The sequence below is a fragment of the Pleurodeles waltl genome, chromosome 2_2, assembly GCF_031143425.1.
Source record: "Pleurodeles waltl isolate 20211129_DDA chromosome 2_2, aPleWal1.hap1.20221129, whole genome shotgun sequence".
Classification (NCBI taxonomy): Eukaryota; Metazoa; Chordata; class Amphibia; order Caudata; family Salamandridae; genus Pleurodeles; species Pleurodeles waltl.
Window position 1 is genome coordinate 50,601,356 of NC_090439.1, and position 17,987 is coordinate 50,619,342.

At 42.8% G+C, this 17,987-nt stretch overlaps 1 protein-coding gene across 3 annotated transcripts in view; it reads left to right on the forward strand.

The window, feature by feature from the left end:
- Positions 1–4,876: 4,876 nt before the first annotated feature.
- The window catches only part of VSTM2A (V-set and transmembrane domain containing 2A), a 99,443-nt gene continuing 86,332 nt past the window's right edge, over positions 4,877–17,987 (forward strand). For 2 of the 3 annotated variants that reach the window (XM_069219449.1, XM_069219448.1), the window contains exons 1-3: positions 4,877–5,715; positions 7,183–7,349; positions 8,105–8,161. In XM_069219449.1, coding sequence (XP_069075550.1) covers positions 5,535–5,715; positions 7,183–7,349; positions 8,105–8,161 — 405 coding nt within the window. In that variant the 5' untranslated portion in view covers positions 4,877–5,534. The remainder of the gene's footprint in view (positions 5,716–7,182; positions 7,350–8,104; positions 8,162–17,987) is intronic. The other variant, XM_069219450.1, reaches the window with a different exon arrangement.

Here is a 17,987-nt window from a genome sequence, read left to right on the forward strand (position 1 = left end):
ATGTCAGGATAAGGGAGTCACACAGCTAAGAAAACCCCTGCTCACCTCCTTGGTAGCTTGGCACGAGCAGTCTAGCTTATCTCACAAGCAATATGTAAATTATTTGCACACACACACACAGTAACACAGTAACACCACAAAAGTACTCCACACCAGTTTCGAAAAATAGCCAATATTTATCTGAGTAAACCAAGACCAAAAGAACAAAACTCCAATATACACAAGTAAAGATACAAATTTCCAAATATTAACTGCAGTATTGCACTTAGAAACACAATAGCTCCAACTGGGGTTGTCAAGACGACTTGACAGAGTTGTTTCCAACAGTCCGCGCCACCGGCGGGGGAGAGAGGCCAGCCACGGAGTTGTGTATACCCCAGTTACAGTACCTAGGAAAATTATGAGGAGACAAAGATGTTGCACTGAGTTGGGGAGATAAGGCATTGCTGGAGCCGATGTGGAGTTGGTTCATTACTGCCACCAGGGTAGTGAGACGTCAGTTCCTTACTGCTTGGCAGGGGAGGTGAGCCGTTGGTTCCTTACGGTTGCAGAGAGGGTGAGGCAGCATTAGCGGCAAGGCGTTGGTTCCTTACGACAAGGCGGAGCAACGAATTCAGCAGGTCAAGATACGAGGTGTTGGCTACACAGAGTCAAGATCACACCATGGGACCAAATGTGCTGCAACGGAGTCAGGTGCCACAGACATTGATGACACAGCACTCTGGACTCAAGCTGAGGTGTGACTTCAGAGTTGTCGCTGCGTTGGGCCTGCGTTGTAAGTCACAGTGATTGCACATAAAGGGGACCATGGCTCTGGTGCAGGCAGCGGCACAGATTAAAAGAGTGGTGATGGTTCTGAAGTCATTCTGGAAATCGATGCACTAGTTTCTTCCTTGTTACACCACAATTCACTCCCAAGGGCCCAGGAACTCAATTTGGCACCACTTGCCAAGTAAGGACTCTAAGCAAGAGAGCCCGGGTGCTGGCAGGTGAATTCTTTGATGTCCCTGAGACTTCTTAACAGCAGGATAGCTCAGTCCAATATCTTGGAGAACCTTTGGAAGCAGGATGTAGAAAGCCAAGACCAGTCCTTTCACCCCCAGGACAGAAGCAGCAAGCTATAGGCCAGCACAACAAAACAACAGGCAGAGTGGCAGCCTCTCCTACAGCATCCAGCTCTTCTTCCTGGCAGAATGTCCTCAGTCCAGAAGGATTCTATCTATGTGGTGCCAGTGGTCCAGTACATATACCCATTTCTGTCTTTAAGTTGGCAAACTTCAAAGAAAAGTCTTTGTAGTGCACAAGGCCCTGCCTTTCCTGTCCTGGCCATAGACATACTCCAGAGGGTTAGAGAATGTTTTGTGTAAAGACAGGAAAGGCCCTATTCAAATTGCAAGTGTCAGCTCCTCCCACCACTTTAGGTCAGGAAGACCCATCAGGATATGCAGGGCACACCTCAGCTACTTTTCTATGACTGTCTAGAGTGAATGCACAAACCGTCCAACTTTCCTTGTGACCCAGACGTGTATTCCACAGGCAGTCAGAGGCACAGAATGTTTAAGTTAGAAAATGCCCCCTTTCTAAAAGTGGCATTTTCAAACTTGTACTTTAAAATCAACTTCATCAAAAGATGTAATTTTATATTGGGAGTTCAGAGTTCCCAAACTCCATATCTCCATCTGCTCTCAATGGGAAAGCACACTCAGAAGATATTTCAAGGCAGTCCCCAAATTACTCAATGGGAGAGATAGCCTCTGCAATAGTGAAAAAAGAATTTAGCAGTATTCAATATCAGGACATGTAAAACACACCAGTATGTGTCCTGCCTTTTAAATACACTGCAACCTGCCCATGGGGCTGCTGTGGGCCTACTTTAGGGGTGAATTATAGTTAATAGAAGGGGAGGCTTGGGCCTGGTAAGTGAATGTACTTGCCAGGTCGAAGTGACAGTTTAAACTGCACACACAGACACTGCAATGCCAGGCCTGAGACATATTTGTTGGACTACTAGTGTGGGTGGCACAATCAGTGCTGCAGACCCACTAGTAGCATTTGATTTATAGGTCCCGGACACACCTGGTGCACTATTCTAGGGACTTACTAGCACATCAAATATGGCAATCATGGAGAAACCAATCACCAATACATTTAAGACGGAAATCATATGCACTTTAGCACTGGTTAGCAGTGGTAAAGTGCCCAGAGTCCTACAGCCAACGAAAACAAGTCAGAAACAAATAGGAGAAAGAAAGCAAAGATTTGGGGGATAACCCTGCAAAAAGGGCCAGGTGAAACAGGGGTTAATGCATGTGCTTTATAAATCAATGAAAAGCGGTTTGGATATAATTAGTTAACATTAGTTAACATTTTCCTTGGATGGTGATAAGATGGGTATTCAATGAGTAGTTCATAGATGTCATGTATTCTGAAGAAGAGGATGTGAACTACAGGCTTTTGGCCTATAAAGCCAGGTTTGCATCTCTGCGTTGGCTCAACTTTGTGTGAGCTTGGGCAAATCACTTAATCTCCAAGTTCCTCAGAAATATTGTTACAGTATTAAAATGTAAGCTTTAGTAAGGTAACTGCTTCTTGCCCTGCAAAATCCTGCCAAACGGTTCCATGCATTGTTTTGAACAATACTGATTTGCAGCCTGCCAGCAAGTATACCCATCCACCGAAATCTAAATACCATTGTTTTCTATAGTATTTAGATTTCTCCGGATGGGATATCTATCACCATTGTGACAGCGTAACCCTTCCGCCAAGATCTAAATCAGGCCCTAAGTCTTTTCATGCACTTTTAATAATTGTTACTGCATCATTATGACTGCCAATCTGCACCTACATGTTTGCACTTTTCTTTGATTACCGAAAAATTAGTTTTTGTTTTCACTTTCAGTGCTGTATCAGCCATGATGAGACTCCAACAAAATTAGGGCTAAGGCACTTTAAGTTAAGCCTTGGTGTTAGTCTGTTTAAAGTGTATTTTGAGACCTTTTATCACAGAAAAAGTGCTGCAAATTCCACCGCTTTACCTCAATGTTTCAAAAACATTCTCAGGGGAAGAATCCCTCCATTTCACTCGCTCACACCCAAAAAAATAATTGTTTATCCTCAGCCCCACCATTTTTCAACTCCACCAGCCATGACTGCAAATGTGTGGCCAGCTTTTTTGAGTTTTGTGTGCCTGTTTTATTGTCCGGTTGGCTGGTTTTTACTGTTGGTTTCCTTGATATTACCACAAAGGTTGCCTGTAGCAAGCACAAATGCACGCAGTCAGCCACACCTTGTAAAATACCTACTCCACTTTTCTTTACAAGTTAAAAACTGTCCTGGGTGCAACTGTGGGTCACTTTTAGCTATCTACTTTGCTAATGGGGTCCACTTTTATTTTGGTCACTGGGCCTATTTTGTGTCTGAGTCCAACCCTGTTGACACCTTCTAAATACAGGAAGTCTTGGTTTCCAGCTCACGGGTAAAAAAAATGTTCACAATTGCTAATAATATGTTGTATGCTACAGCCCTCCTTCTTCTGGAACTTTCAAGTGTGTCTGCTACAGTAAGAGTCGTAAAAGATCTGAGTTGATTTGACATGGTACAGAAGCCCACTCTGTGGGAAGATTAATCCAGTGCAGCGGGTTGGGTCCCTCAGTCGGGCCATTGACAGGCCGGACCTGGGCACGATGGTGTCACGCGTTCGCGCTGGTTGCCCTTCCCAGACAGGGTCCTCTGATTGGCAGCATTGGTTTTCAAACACAGGAACGTCGTGCGTTGTCTGTCTATGGCTTTGACGACGCTGTGAACGGCACATATAATAAGGCTGCTCGAGAGTGAAAAATGACAGTATTCTTTATGAGGTGACGTGATACAAACGTGCTAACACGTGGCTGACTCGCGATGACACGAAAATATATATCATTTAAAGCGAGCTGCAAATGAAGACCTGATATTTTGATCTGCGACACGTTGACAGCTGAGCTTTACGTTCGCTTTAATTAAACACAGTATGTTCTCTCCGCCCACTCTTCTTCTATTCAAAACTCATACAATCACTAAGAAAAAAACGTAGAACTGTTTCCAGATAAACATTAAGACACGGTTGGGAATTTCAATGAAAGTTACTTGGTGCAGTTTTGAGGGTTTTTATTTCTATATATTCTTATACGGTATTAGAAACGATGAAGCAGTGTACGTGTACTGATTGTAGGGAGTATGCATTATATTTTACAGCATCTGAAGCGGATATTCAAGTATTTTTGGCTGTTGCAGAGCTGTGGTTCTTCGTCTGATAAATTTTAACTAGCTACTATTCAGTCATGCTTGTTTATTTTTATGTGAAGATGCTTGTGCAATCAAGCTGATGTGTTTACTTGTTTTCTGAGGGGCTTGCGCAGTGCTTCGGAAGGCCCAGACAGTGATTTTTTCAGCATATTTTTCATCAGGGGCTGTGGGGAAAAGTATTTTTCCTAAATGAAATAAAAGTGGAATCAAATTTTGTGGGGGACGGTGTCTGGATAGAAACGATTAAGTATTGCGTTGAAAACCTCAGAATTATTAATACTCACTACATAATCATTGGGTCTTTGGAATCTGGTGCGTTCCCGCCTTTGTGCATCGATGGCTGCTCTTGTGGATCTATGACCGATGCGTGTCAACAATGCCTTTGGGTGAAAAATGCAATATAAGAGACACAAAAATGAGTACTGCTTACAATACAATCCGTCTCATAAAAATTGTTAATTCTGTGGCGCTCGCATAAACTTGGCCATCGGACTGTGTACCCGAAAGGTTAAATCCCAATCTCCAATATTTCAAATATAAATATCAATTTTGGCGCAATCTCTGGAATGTTGAGGCGGCTGCATCCCCACAACCTAAGTGAGCACAGTGCAACCTGCGTCGCGGATGTCTCTAACAGCTACAGGCTTCTCTCAGGGGGCGTTCACACGGGAATCCTGACAAGGGGGCCGGGCTCTCTCCGTGCATGTGGGAGTCCACTGTCGGTCCTCATGCAACGCGCGCTTCCCTGCCCCTCCTCTGAGAGCGGGCACCTGCAGTTCAGAACTGCACAGCATCACCCTCAGACTGTTGGAGAGGCTGGGACCTGCGAGGCAGAAGCCCGGGCATCTGAGAAGACGTGCTCCACAGGGAGCAGACAAGTACGAAGAATAAACAAACAGAAATGTTTCGAAGCCGCTGCGGGGCAGCAGGCGGAGGGTTAAATGCATGATCGTAGCCATTAGAGGGACAGGTTGATGCAGTAGCGGGCTGCCGGAGCGCCGCCCCTCCAGCTCCCCCGCCCGGCGCGCGCAGAAGAGGCACAAGGCGCAGCGTCCGGAGCAGCGCGCGCTGGCGGTGAGCGTGCTGCCTGCAGCTCTCAGCGGACGAGGCGGGAGAAGCGCCCAGTGCGCACCGGACCTAAGCGAAGCCGGGCGCCATCCCTGCCTCCCCCTCCGAGAAGCCCGAGCCTAATTCCCATAGCAAGGAGCCCCTGCCCCCTGTCCATCTGAGAAGATGCCGTTCTGTCGGGCGGGATGCCTGCTCTGGCTCCGCTAGGGCTGTCCCAGACCCCGGGCTGCTTGCCGCGCAGTGGCGCGAGACCCTTCCTCCGATGTGACTTTATCTTCCCCTCTGGAAGGATGGGGGTCTCTCTGGCTTCAGCTGGATTCCTTTACTTTTTGGCGTCGTGCATCCAACTAGGACTTTCTTCTCAAGGTAAGGTCTCTGGCAGCAACATGTCAGGCTTGATTGGGGGAGAGGGTGCACGGTTTGTTATTTGACTGGTAACGTGTGGAAAGGTACTGGCATTATAAACACGCTCAATGGCCCTGCTACACGTATAAGAATTGAGGATTTATAGAAAGAGGGGTTGCGTGAGTCAAGTATATGATTAAAAACAATTTGCTTCCGGTGGTCATCCCTAAAACGCTGTTTCTAGCCTGCCTTTACACCAAACATCGCATTTAATAAACTGAAGGCCGTTTAATCGTTTCAAATCTTCCCCTTCCATAAATCACTGAGACTCAGCCCCGAGTCCATCAGCGGCCCCGAACTGCTGCATTGCTCCAGACCGGATTCGAATCTAATTATAAACAACTTTAACCTCCCAGGGGAGCCATCGGTCGCGCACTTTTCTTTAACATCATCTAAGCAAACAAAGCGGTTCTGCGCACTATGGGACAAGTAACGACCGTGGGGAAAGGCTCTGGAGCGTTATAGGAAAACTAATCTATGGTGGGGAAGAAAACAGGCATGACAGTAGGTTGTACATCAGGCTGTGTGCAAGAAATGGGGTCTGTGAGACAGACACCAGAAACGAATGGTGGAGGGAAATGAAGACGGGGAGAGACGTGCAAAGAAAAAGAATGTCGATGCGTGAAGGGGGAGGAAAAAATGGCCATCAGAACAGAGAGTAGGAGGAATAGACGAGTGTTGAGAGGAAGACAGACTAAGAGAGGTACCGATAGGAAATGAGACTGTTCCTAGAACGTGATCTGAATTCATCTTACAAGAAGTGTGTAAAGAGCAGGGGAACTCGCTGTGGAAAGAAACAAGGCATAAATGTGTGTTTTTGGAAAGAAAGATAGCAGGAAGAAATAATGCACAATAAGAAGAAAAGAATGGTCTAGGTCTAGGAAGTGATTATAGAATGTAGAAATGGAGCAGAGCAACAAGGGCTCATGAATATACGGTAGAGATCAAGAGGGGAGGACTGATATGGTGACAGATGGAGAAGGGAAAATTTGATCTAGGGAAAATGTTTCACTGACGAACGAATGAAGGCCTGGTGGGATGACTGAATTGAGGAAGGAGGGGAGCAAGCAAATTTGGGATCCACGGGTGGAAAATATAGGGAAAATGAGAAGGTCGGATTTAAAGACAGAAACACGACGGAGGGAGGGGGAATTGGCTGCGGCACAGAAGGCTATCCAAGAGGAAGAATTAGAAAAGGAAAAAAACAATGAATAACAAGAGAAGGAGGGAGGGGTGACCGCCCTGAGAGAGAGGAAAGAAAAAAGAAAGAGCGAAAGAAAGAAGGAAAGGAAGGAAAAATAAACGAGAGACGGCAGGAAAATAAATAAAAGTATGGGGTGTGGAAGAAAAGGTGGGGCATGACGGTACAACAAGAGAGAAAGTAACGGACATATATGCACATTTTGTAAGGATTTTACTTTCTTGCAGCGAAATTTACGGAGTTACCAAGGAACCTCACGGTAATTGAAGGGCAGAATGTGGAGATGTCGTGTGCTTTCCAGAGCGGCTCTTCATCCGTGTACTTGGAGATCCAGTGGTGGTTCTTGCGAGCTCTCGAGGACCAGGAGAGCGCGTCGGAGGTCACAGGCACTCAGGTACCAAAAGTCTCTCCTAGCACAGTGTACCTCCAACACTTCAATCGCCATCGTGCAGGTGCACCAAGTCACATCTAGTGCGTTACTAGCTTGTCCCCACACCCGGCGGATTACGCGAAGTCCAATGTGACAGCTCAACAGCATAACATGCATGATTCTTATTAAGGGAACTGAATTTTGCGCACGCATCACGTGGCCAAAGCTCACATTCAGCGCATAAAAACTGCGCCCCGCCAAAGTCCAGAGGCAAAAAAAAGGAAAAAAAAACAACAACAAGCAAACTCATTTTAGGCGCTGAGTTGTAGTGTCACACATTAGCTGTTAATAACGAAAAAACACAGGATTTATAACTGACAACTCACAGACAGCAGGGCGTCTTAAACAGAGAATAAAGCACCTACTTTCCACTGAAGTGTGTGTGTGCAGGGAGGGACAGGGACTGTAATAAACCTAGCAATTATAATCCTTGCGTTTTACGTTCGCACATGATTAAATGCCACCGTTACGAGCAGAGACACTGTGCCAAATTAAGTCTAGTGATGCAATGCTGTGTGTCTGCAGGCATGTTGACAGAATTTAAATGCACAGCCGGGCATGTCTCATCATGTGCCATGGGCATCGGTTCGCTGTTTGGGCTATAGATGGCGCACTATACACACAGGATTGCTGTGGCTAAGCTCACCGGTGAATTTCGTGAATTTCTATATTTCTTGGACCTGCCTCTGTTTTCAGAGCATGCCCTTTTTTTCCAACAGGTGGAGCTGGTGCCAGAAACCGAGAGAGACCTGGAAAACGACGGTACCAAGATCAGCGTACGTATGACCAGACTCCTTGTTTTCGAGTTGTGCGCGGAGGCTGCGCGAGGTGCCCAGATGAGGGTGGCTTGCTGTCTGCCCATAGTGGGTCTTCCCCCAGTGTCTGCATTATTAAGTAAATAGAAAATCATAACAAAGCTTCCTGATGCGCTGATAGTCTCGACCTTCAGCTCGTATGTTGCACACCTTGACCCAAAAATGGAACCACTTCGCACACACAATACTACCACCTATTGGCTGACCGAGAGGCACCGCAATTTGAGCAGCCTTTCAAAATGGCGTTACATTGCTACTATTTGCACAGGGGAAAATTAGATTCACTATAAACTACCAAGCTTCTGAGGTCGCTGTATTAAGGCGAACTGTACAGATCAATTTAGCTACGAAATTTCCGGCTAAGCTTAGATTCGATTCAGGAAATAAACACAATTCCTTGTTTAATTCCTAAACACTGGTTACACTCAAGCATTCCTTCTCTACATGGGTATCAGATGGCATGTTTTCGTTTCTTAACTCGAATAAAATGTAACTGTTTGAGTCATAGCAAAAAGCACACATGCCAATGTTTTAGAACAGAAAAGTGGGAGATTTTGAAAAAAAAAGCTGGAATGTATTTTCCTCATTGACTACTATTTAAACAGAGGCACTTTCATGTGGGAAACAGCTAAAAACATTTGTAGTTTAAAAAATCGTGAGTTTCTCGCCAAATTCGGGTCTAGTGGCATCTATGCAACAAGGGGCAAGACAAGATGCAACCTTCCTAGAACATGCCGTTCGTGCCACTGTCATTTACACTAAAACCATCTGTGGCCCACCCAAAGCCACTGGCACAGCGCCTCTCAAGCCACTGGCACTGCACTTATTACAAAAAAGCATAGTATGTCTAGGACCAATGAAGATAATGCCAAAAAATAATAGTTCACTTGGCCTGATCATTTACTAGAATTAAATGACTCGCAATAGTGGTAGTTTCCGAAAATGAGATCCCTTTCATGTTTTGGATTTAATGCAACAGGAAGCCTTGTACTCTAAAATGGATGTTAAACACTGGGATTAAGGTTGTATCAATGACCTTCCGAGTTTCAGTGCGCTGCAACCAAATCAGGATTATTAAACACATGACCAGGCATGCATTTTGCATCTCATATCTCATTACTGTCTGTTTTGCCCATTAAAGACAAGTTACCATAATACATCTTCTTGCTGTGCACGTTCAGTCAAGTGAGTATAGATGTCACATGATCTTAGTCCACCTTCTTGGTGTGCCCATTCATTCAGTCATCAGAGGCAATAAGCAGTATACTGCCCACTACCTTCATTGCTCAAAATATAATTTTGTTTATTCCTTGGCTCTGTTCTCCCCCCATATATGTACAAAATTCAAAATATTTCTTGGAACTAAGAGTTCATAAATTCATTGTCTCATTATGTAAGATCTTCTTTTTGTGTGTATGTTTAGTACTGCTCTTGATAGCATGGTTAAAATTGTCCAAATCCATTCGTTTAAAATAAAGAGGGCTTTTTGGTTCTACAGAGGTTTACTTTTTCCTCTGCGAGTTTTATACAACATACTTTTAATTGCATTTCTATCTTACTTTTAAAATTAAATCACCGTAGCGATATGTTCGACATTTAGGTTCATTGCTGTCTCACTGGTCTGCTGGTTTTTATTGTGTTCCATTGAAAATCAACGTCTTTGACCCATTTAGTGCATGGATGGTGCATGGATGATTCACAAACTTTAGGTCCTTAGTAAACTTTCATCTATATACATTGTAGTTGCACATTGAACCTACTGCCACTGTACTGGAAGATGTCAGGTGTTACTTTTTAAAAAACAATTATAGCTGTGTTTATTGGGAGTGCGCTAATATGTATAACTTAACTAGTTTGTACAAAGAAATACCCTTGTATTTGAACATATTCTAGATTTTTTTACTTTTCATTTTTAAAACGCATGTTTTGTGTGCATTGTACGTGTTTGTTGTGTGTGTCATATTGCGAGCTGTACGTTCTGTGTTGGTGTCTTTACAGTTATCATGTGTCATGTGTGTTGAGCTTGTGTTGTGTGTTGGCGTAGGGTATTAGTATCCTTGTTTGGTCATCGGTAAATTTTATTTCAAGATTAAAAACCGATTCATGCAGCCCGTTGAACCGTATTTACATTTAACAAAAAAAATCAACAACCTTTCAATTTCACTAGTATGATTTTCAGTCTGTGTTTTCCCCCATTCCCACTCTGGACACAGAATTACTTCTTTCCTCGATGTAGTTAAATGCCCCGTTAGGACTACAGTTGTAATTGACCATGGAAAAATGTGTGACTATCCATAAATATGTGACTTTGTGGGTGTACACAAACTTTCTAGGGTGCCACTTTCAAAAGATTATTGAAACGTAAACGTATATGTCCTTATGCTGAAAGAAGGCGCAGACGTATTTTTTTCAAATTGAGGCCACTGCTTTATAAAATAAAATTAATACAAATTCTGCCAGGTAACACTAAAGTTGCTGTGCCTAATGGAAATTCTGAAGATGAAGTATATTCTCTGCCAAATTTACTACAGCTTTTATGTATCTAACTATGAAAATTTCAGGATAAATACTTCTGTATGGTTTATTCAGTTTCAGTATTGGAGCCTTCAAAATACTATAAAATCTCTGTATTTTCCAGAGTACATTTGTTTTTATTGAAGGGAAGTGGAGGGATTACTTCTAAAGTGATGGTGGAGTGTGGGAGTTTTATTTTCTGAAGAAACGACTGTTTGGTTACATAATTCAAATGTACTCATTCTAAGATTTACATAGTTACCAGGAGAAAATCAATATGGATACCCTGAAAACACAACTGTTGTATTCCAAGAGCACTGCAAAGACATTTTTTGTGTGTAGAAAGGTCACAAAAGTTTGGGACTCCGTTTTTCACAACACAGCGCTTTCATCGTAATTTTACCCCCTTATTCGTTCACTACTTCATTCTTCATTTTCACTGTTCATTAGAATGACAAAGCTGTAGCTAGCATCTGTTGTACTTAAAACAAAGCCTCAAATATGCCTTAAGTGCCATGTCCAGCTCCTTTTCTGATGCACTTACTTCTTTAATACTTCCCTTCTGGGTAGCTTCTTAACTCAAATGGAGCTAAGAAGTCTGCATGTAATCATGCAAATCATTCTCCCACATTTTACCTTGTGGACATCATCTATGCTACCATTTGTTGTGCCCTATTTGGAACATTTATATGTGCCCTTCGGCTCAGCTCCTAAAGCAATGTAAGGTGAACCTCTGGATCTATCAGAATAATACCCAAATCCACTCCCAACAGGAAAATAAACCAACAAACCAGAGCAGCATTATATATTGCCCGATTCATGTGCTTTTCTGGGTGAAAGGAACCTTCCAGCATATTAAAGGAGTTACAACTGAGGACATGGCTTTAGGAGGATGTTCTCTTCATCTCACCTGCAGTTCACTTGCCCCTCATTCTAGGTCACACCCTTCTGCTACTGAGACTATAAAGAACATGAGAAGCACTTGCAAATTCAAATTTCCTTTCATTTCTCAAAATTAATGCAGTGGCAAAGAGTATCAGTTTGCTCCACTAGAAGCTTCTTTTGCTCTATATGATACACAGAGCCAAGCTGACGATAGCTATTGTGCTAGAGCACCTAGAATATTCCAAAATCATTAATATCAGACCAGCAAGCCAATCAACATATTGCAAAGGCTTCAAAACTAGATAGCTAGCATGTGCTTAAACAGAGCGGAATGACCACATCAGACTCATAGGTAAACTGCGTTGCGTTACTCATTCCCACTTCCCACTGGAGGTGATAATTAAATGCAAGCTTCTCAGCTCTATCCTCAAGTTATACCATGGTAAAGGCTTAGCACTTTCTTCAGACTCTTGCACGTCACTGTGATCCACTGTAGTCCTTACATTCAACAAATGCCCAGTGTTAGACTTGGCATCATTGGCGTGGTCTTCCCTAACTTTATGCCTCTACTTCCCAGGTTGTTTCTGTGTGCTGGACTCTGTGTTTGCGGTTTTGTTTGCTCTGGACACTTTACCACTGATGACCAGTGCTAAAGAGTAAGTGTTCCCGGTATAAACTAAATGTGTACATTGGATTATCCATGATTGGCATATTTGATCTACTAGTAAGTCCCTAGTAAAGTGCACTAGAGGTACCCAGGGCTTGTAAATAAAATGCTACTAGTGGGCCTGCAGAACTGGTTGTGCCACCCACATTAGTAGCTCTGTAAACATGGCTCACACCTGCCACTGCAGCGTCTGTAAGTGCAGTTTTAAACTGCTAATTCAACTTGGCAAGTGTACCCGCTTCCCGCTTGCCTGGTCTTACCCCGAAGGCAGTCCCTATGGGCAGGGTGCAGAGTATGTTAAAGGTGGGACATGCACTTATGTGTTTTACCTGTCCTGACAATGAAATTTTGCCAAATTTGTTTTTCACTATTGCAAGGCCTATCTCTTTCTTAGGTTAACATGGGGACTGTCTTAAATCTGATTAAAGTGCAGATTCCCTTTGGGAGCAGACTGACATTTGGAGTTTGGGGTCTCTGAACTCAAAATTTAAAAATACATCTTTTAGTGAAGTTGGTTTTTAGATTGTTTATTTGAAAATGCCAGTTTTAGAAAGTAGGCATTTTCTTGCTAAAACCATTCTGTGACTCTGCCTTTTTTTTGGATTCCCTGACTAGGTTAGTTTGATGGTTGGGCTGTTTGCACCTCTCTCTAGACAGTGACACAAAGGGAGCTGGGGTGTAGCCTTCATATCCTGATGAGCTATCTGTGCTAGGAGGGAGGAGAGTGGTTACTCACACCTGAAAGGTCTGTTCCTGCCTTTACACAATGCAGTCTTCAACCCCTCTGGTGTGTGTCTGGGGCCTGGTCCGGCAAGGCAGGATCTTGAAAACAACAGAGACTTATCTTTGAAGTAGGCCTACTTCATAGGCAGAAAGGGGTATAAGAAGAGCTCCCAAACCCCCTGAAAAGCAAATCACTTCTGGAATCAAGATGAACCTCTGCCAAGGAGAAGAGCTGAGGAGAAGTGCTGCCCCTGCCTGTGATTGTGCTTTGTTGGGCTATCCTGCAGTTGCTGCTTCTGCCTGTGAAAGGGGAAAAAGACTGGACTTTGTTGTGCATTCCTGCTTAAGAAGAATCTCGAGGGGCTTGGCCCGAGCTTCCCTCCTGTTGTTGAAGTCTCAAGGCTATCAAAGACTTCCCCTGCCAGCACCTGGACTCTCTGCTGAGACTCCTGCCCTACCAAGTGGTGCCCTATCCAGTCCCTGGGTCCTTTAGAGGTGAAGCTGGCAGCCAAGAACTGAGAATCCACACACTGACCGCTGTGCAGGGAAATTTTTGACGCATCTTCCTTATTGCTGCTGATAAACAATGCGCCGCCGGCTTTGCAGCTGAAATCTATGCCCCACCTGCATCACGGCTAGAAGATCGACGCAACGTGGCTGGAGAAACGATACGCAACACCTGCAGAAGCTGCTGTTAATGATGCAAGCCCCACGCAGCGGGGTTTCTTGACACTGTGTGACCGTATTTCAACGTAAACATCAGTGGCCATGGAAAATCAATGCACATCCTTCCCGGACCTGAGGGTCCCATCTGTACCGGCGCATTGCTCTCTTGCGGAAGAGAAGAAACGATACACGCCAACCCGACCGGAGGAGGAACGACGCACGCTCTTGCCCGCGGGTGAGAAATCGACGCATTGCTGCCCTTTTTTGATGCATACTCGCCCGTGCGGCTTTATTTTGATGCTACCCAGGTACTGTTATATGCTAACAACATTCTCAATGTTTTCTAAAGGATTTAAGACTCATTTGCTTTTTAAATTCATAACTTGACTTGTGTATGTTGGATTTTTGTCATTTTGGTCTTGTATTGTTTAGATAATTATTATCTTTTTTTCTAAAACTGTGTTGTGTCATTTTGTAGTGTTTTCACTGAGTTACTGTGTGTTTTGGCATAAATCCTTCACACCTTGCTTTGGAAGTTAAGCCTGCCTTCTTGTGCCAAGCTACCAAGGGGGCGAGCAGGGGTTTTCTGAGGGTGATTGTCCTTTACCCTGACTACAGTGAGGGTCCTTGCTTGAACAGGGGGTAGCCTGCCTGCCAATCAAAGACCCCATTTCTAACACCCAGCTAATCCACAAAAGAGTCAATTGAATTCACCGAAGCAACATTCCATGAACAAGGGCTTGATTAGCAGGCAGGTTAAATCATTTTCCAGGCCATAATCCCCGAGTACTGACTTAAATGTGTCCTGTACTAAACATGAGTAAATTAATTGTTAGATACTTTCTTGACTGGGCCTGATAGTGCTATGCATTGCACTTGGTTGCTGTTAATATGCACATTCACAGTACAGTTTCTCAAGGGAGCCAAAAGTCCCTTGTCATCAGCATCAGTTATTTATTTAACCAGCAACATGACAACCTCTAAAATCTGTTTATTGGCAAAATAAATCCATCTCCTATAGTAAGCATTATGACAGAATGGAATATCAAATAGAATGAGCTCTTCTAACAGATAGACCATCAATTGAGTCAAAGCACCAGCAATTCTGGAACTGCAACACTGGAGCTCTATACAGACTCTGAGGAATGATTTTTCTAAGATAGTCTTATCAGCGAGAGGGTATATAAACCTGCATATCTAAGAGAACATTTAGGCCATAAATGAAAGTTTCAATCCAACACGGGTGAGAGAGAAAGAGAAAAAGGAAGAAAGAAGTATGCTGTATTGGGCCCCAGCAGCAGTCACGGCCATTGCTTCAGCATTGTCAAGTGCTCCCTACTTACATATCTGTTAGAGTTTTATCCCATAGGCTTGGCTTTGCTAAGTTTTAATAATAATTTATTAGCTGTTTTGGTAATCAAAACTGCATAATATTACTTCCTGCTTAATGAGGACATTGGTAAGTATATTGGTGGCCATGCTATGGTTATTCATCAAACATCCAACCACCTTGTTTATTTTAGAACATTAATTGGGAAATCCTATCTGTAACATACCTAGGTGATAACATGCCCTAATTTAGCAAATTTTAATCCTGCTTTTATATGCATTTTAAAACAACATAGATTGTAAAACTTTCTTAAGTTATTAGAGTAATTGAACATAGATATATTAATGCATAACACCTATGAGAAAATGTCCCCAAACAATATAATTTCTCAAAATATTACTCTAAGTGTGGGGCATAAACGTCTCACATTTCGATTGGAGTAGATTGGAACACTTTCTATAACATGGACTTTGATAAATATCGGCATTAGCTAGACTTTGCAGAAGATTTGGACAGGACTGAGAACGAAGAAGGCAATAGAGTCTGGTATTCTGAGTGGATTTGAAAGGATTAGATCAAAGTGTGTTGCCCATTTTCCTCTAACCCGGTTTTACAACAGGAAATTAGATAATGTGGTTACTCAAAGTAGTAAAGATGATAGGACATATGGATGTGTTTTTATGTTGAAATAGCAAACATAAGCTTGACTAAATCATTATTTTAACTTCTGTGTATCAATGCCTGAGGTGAATGAAATTAAGGTATCTGCACGTTTAAAGGAATTTTATCCAAATGGGAACACAACTGTGTATGTATTTTTAATTGGATCTTATTTCGTTAAAGGACCAACTGGCTTGATTATGTAAATTTTTTTATTTGATGTAGTTTGTCGAAACCAAACTAAAATTAAGAGCTGAACCTTGTAAGAGACAGCAACCTGCATCTGGATTGTGTATGTAAAAGCGAAGCTGATATATTATGCTTACCAACTTTATTTGGAGAAACAAATTAAAATGTTACTGCCACATAACAGTGATTACTGGATATTTGTCCAGGTATGGTTTGTGTTGATTAGACAAAACTCTTTTCCAATGGGTTAGACTACCAACGAAAGACAAATGTAGCTAGAGAGAAAGCACAATATAGGGTAAGCTATAATCAGTGACAAAGCCAAGCAGACAGCATAGCGGGCTAAAAATACATTTTGATGCAGAGTGAGGAGTGTATATATAGCCAGGGACAATGAGTATTAGCAAGGCCAAATACAATTTATCGGCTCTTCAAGAGACAAAAGATTAGCATAGAATCCCTGCCTTTTTAATAGTATGATGAACTCAATGTGAACTGCCTACAAAAAATTAGCTATAATGTCCTGGGTACTTCGAAGACACTGCCAAGCTCTTTGACACTAACAGTATTTTATCTTTGAAGAGTGAACATGATGGCTGTTCATTTTAGGTGAAAGGGTAAAGAAAGTTTCTACCTCAATTGCAGCAGTACCAGCTGTCGTAGGATAAATCGGTACTTATACTCAAGCTCTATATTGCAGACCATCTTTGTACATCACCACTTTTATGATATGTATTCCCTGTAAGTCAGAGTTCACTCTTTCTCATAGTCCTGCATCAAAATCAAACTAATTCTCAAACCTCACTGAAGAAATATTGAAGCCACAAAGCCAAGATTTCCATTGAAAATCTAGTCAATTATATTTCAATTATCAACATATCTTTCATAAAGACAATTTTTCGTAATCATTTCTCATGGCGGGATTATTTTGCGCACAATTATCTCATAAAATAATAATGTCGGTATTGAATGCAGTTGTATTGCTTCAAACAAAAACTGGCTTTGAACAACGTCATGCCAGATCTAGTATGTTATTTATGTTCATATAGCAACTGGTTAAGATTGAGATGCCTCATTCCATATTTGAACATATGCAAGGGATTTTATTTACTGCCCTAAATGGGAAGGGTATGCCCAGACGTGGGTCCCTTGCTCACTGTGCCACTGGATTCAAGCTAGCCTGGCTGATGAAGGGTGCCCTGAAACCGGTCCCAGGATGCTTGTCTCAAGTCCAGGGAGGACCTGGCTTGGCAGTTCAGGCTGGACTGTGATGAGGAACAGGGTGAAGACTAATTTGCAAATGGCTCCGTCCAAACTGGGGTGGCATCGTGAGCAAAAGAACGATGAATTAAACCCAGATCTGTGACTGGGGTGAGTGTTTGCATTGTTCAGCACTCCATCCATCATCCTTTTTTGTTGCTAAAGTTGCCCTAAGTGGAAAGGGTATGCACAGACGTGGGTTCCGTGCTCACTGTGCTGTTGGATTCAAGCTAGCCTGGCTGATGAAGGGTGATACCTTGAAACCGGTCCTTCGATGCTTGTTTCTGGTCCCGGGAGGACCTGGCTGGGCAGTTTGGGCTGAACTATTCCCATGAGGAACAGGGTCAAGATTAGTTTACATATGGCTGGATCCAAACTGCAGCGGCATGGTGAGCCAAAGAATTATGGATTAAACTCAGATCTGTGACTGGGGGTGAGTGCTTGCATTGTTTAGCACTCCGTTCATCATCCTTTTCTGTTGCATTTTATCAGGACCCACATTTCACAACACTGAAAGAGCAAAGTGTTAAAGCATGAGTGTTTCATTCATCCAAGACTATGTAACTCTAAAACAAATGGTTTATGGTGATTGTGAAACATATATTTAACTGGAGCAGGTGTGTTAGTCAACACCTTTTAGATTCAATTAAAATGTTTACAAAATATGTAGATATGCATATATAGAGATGCTTTCTGTTAGCCATTGATTGAGCTCACTCTGGACAACAGTACTTTGCTTGTGCACAGAGCACTGTTGCCAACAATGTTCTCCTCTATGCACGAGGACTGCTGGCATAATGTATAGTGATTCCATTCAAAACATGCTAATTTTCCTTTTCTAACCTTTGTATGTTTTTTGTATTTTTTCACTCCAGTCACTCCTGGCTCTCTTG